Source organism: Haliaeetus leucocephalus, unplaced genomic scaffold (genome assembly GCF_000737465.1).
Source record: "Haliaeetus leucocephalus isolate CR32 unplaced genomic scaffold, Haliaeetus_leucocephalus-4.0 Scaffold473, whole genome shotgun sequence".
Taxonomy (NCBI): domain Eukaryota; kingdom Metazoa; phylum Chordata; class Aves; order Accipitriformes; family Accipitridae; genus Haliaeetus; species Haliaeetus leucocephalus.
Window position 1 is genome coordinate 525226 of NW_010972909.1, and position 1403 is coordinate 526628.

The following is a 1403-nucleotide window of genomic DNA, read 5'->3' on the forward strand; positions in this document are numbered from 1 at the left end:
AGGGGGAGGGAGGAAGGAAGGTTTCTGGTTTGTTTTGTTCCCCTCCTCCGGTGGGGTTTTTTTTTGGTTGGGTTTTTTTTTTCTTTTTTCCCGGCAGCTGAAACAGGTTAATCTGTTTTTATTCGTATTTTTGGAAGGGGGAAAAAGTGAAAGTGCCTAAGTGAACTCGAATCAAAAGCTAACACGTCAGATCAGACCAAGGGAAGAGAAAGGCAAGTGGGGAGAAAAAAAAAAAAAGAAGAAGAAAAGAAATAAAGTGATCAATAAATATCAGTTTTGTAATCAAACCCAGAAATGGCTCCGAACTGGGCTCCAGCCCCCTCCCTCCCAACTCTTGCTCTGCACATTACACGGAAGTGCACAAAGTAGCCCAAGACAGGAGAATTTTCCATATTCCTAAAACATGTCGACCAACTCAAAATGGACGCCTCATTTTTTTTTTTTTTTACGTTTTAACTACTGCTTATCTTTTTACTACTAGTACTAAAATCATTCTTTCCCCCGGCAAGACATCTGAGAATCCGACCTCATTTTGAAAACATGCATTTTCTTACTTTACGCTTAGGAAAATGGATGTTATATTCTCTGCTGTCGGTATTTTTCAGCTAACGCAGACACTTTTCGGATGTTTAGATAGTGCATCGTAAAAACAAGAAGAAAAACCAAACACAACTGAATCGATCTGTTCCTTACTTGTTTCTCATTAAGAGCTGCTATTCTTGATTGCCTTTCATGGATTTGTTTCTTAAGATCCCCGTTCTGCAAAAACGGCAATAAGATGCATATTAAAGGCAAAGTGTAAACTAACCCCTGTAATGAATAAACTTGCGATCTAGAAATTGTTCAAAGGCAAAACCATTCCACCAAAGCCGTACGAAAGCATGCACACACAAAACACCCTCCTTAGTAAGAAAGCTCAGTGCAGACTACAAAATGAGATCTCTTACTGATAAAGTTTCTCATCCTGCTGTCCCAGCACAACTGCGCTTATTACAGCAGGGATAAAATACTGAAGAAGAGAAAAAAAAGGATCTGCATTTACCTGTGGATCTTGCTTCATCTGTGCAACTAGTTTCTATAAAAAAAAAAAATCACCCCCAAAAAAGGAGGAATTAGAAACTGTTTCAAGTTTAATGGATTTTTTTAAATGTATGTATGTGTGTGGACGGGGGAGGGAGGGGGGTAAGGAACAAAGAGGCAAGTAAACACTGCGAGTCAGTTTCAAGCAAAGCTCATAAATATTCAAGTCTCGTCCTAATCTCTCCAACACACACACACACACACACTCGCACACACTCACTCACACTCACGCACACGCGTACACACACACACACACACGCTCTCACACAAGCACCGACCGCAACGTTAACTCCGCATCCCCACACCACGCACACACACACACA

At 40.8% G+C, this 1403-nt stretch overlaps 1 protein-coding gene across 1 annotated transcript in view; it reads right to left on the reverse strand.

The window, feature by feature from the left end:
* PHF21B (PHD finger protein 21B) overlaps positions 1-1060 on the reverse strand; it is a 162304-nt gene extending 161244 nt beyond the window's left edge. The window contains exons 1-2 of the mRNA XM_010575274.1: positions 1043-1060; positions 694-759 (exon numbers count right to left, since the gene is read on the reverse strand). Of these exons, the coding sequence (XP_010573576.1) occupies positions 694-759; positions 1043-1060 (84 nt within the window). The remainder of the gene's footprint in view (positions 1-693; positions 760-1042) is intronic.
* Between the last annotated feature and the right edge of the window lie 343 nt (positions 1061-1403).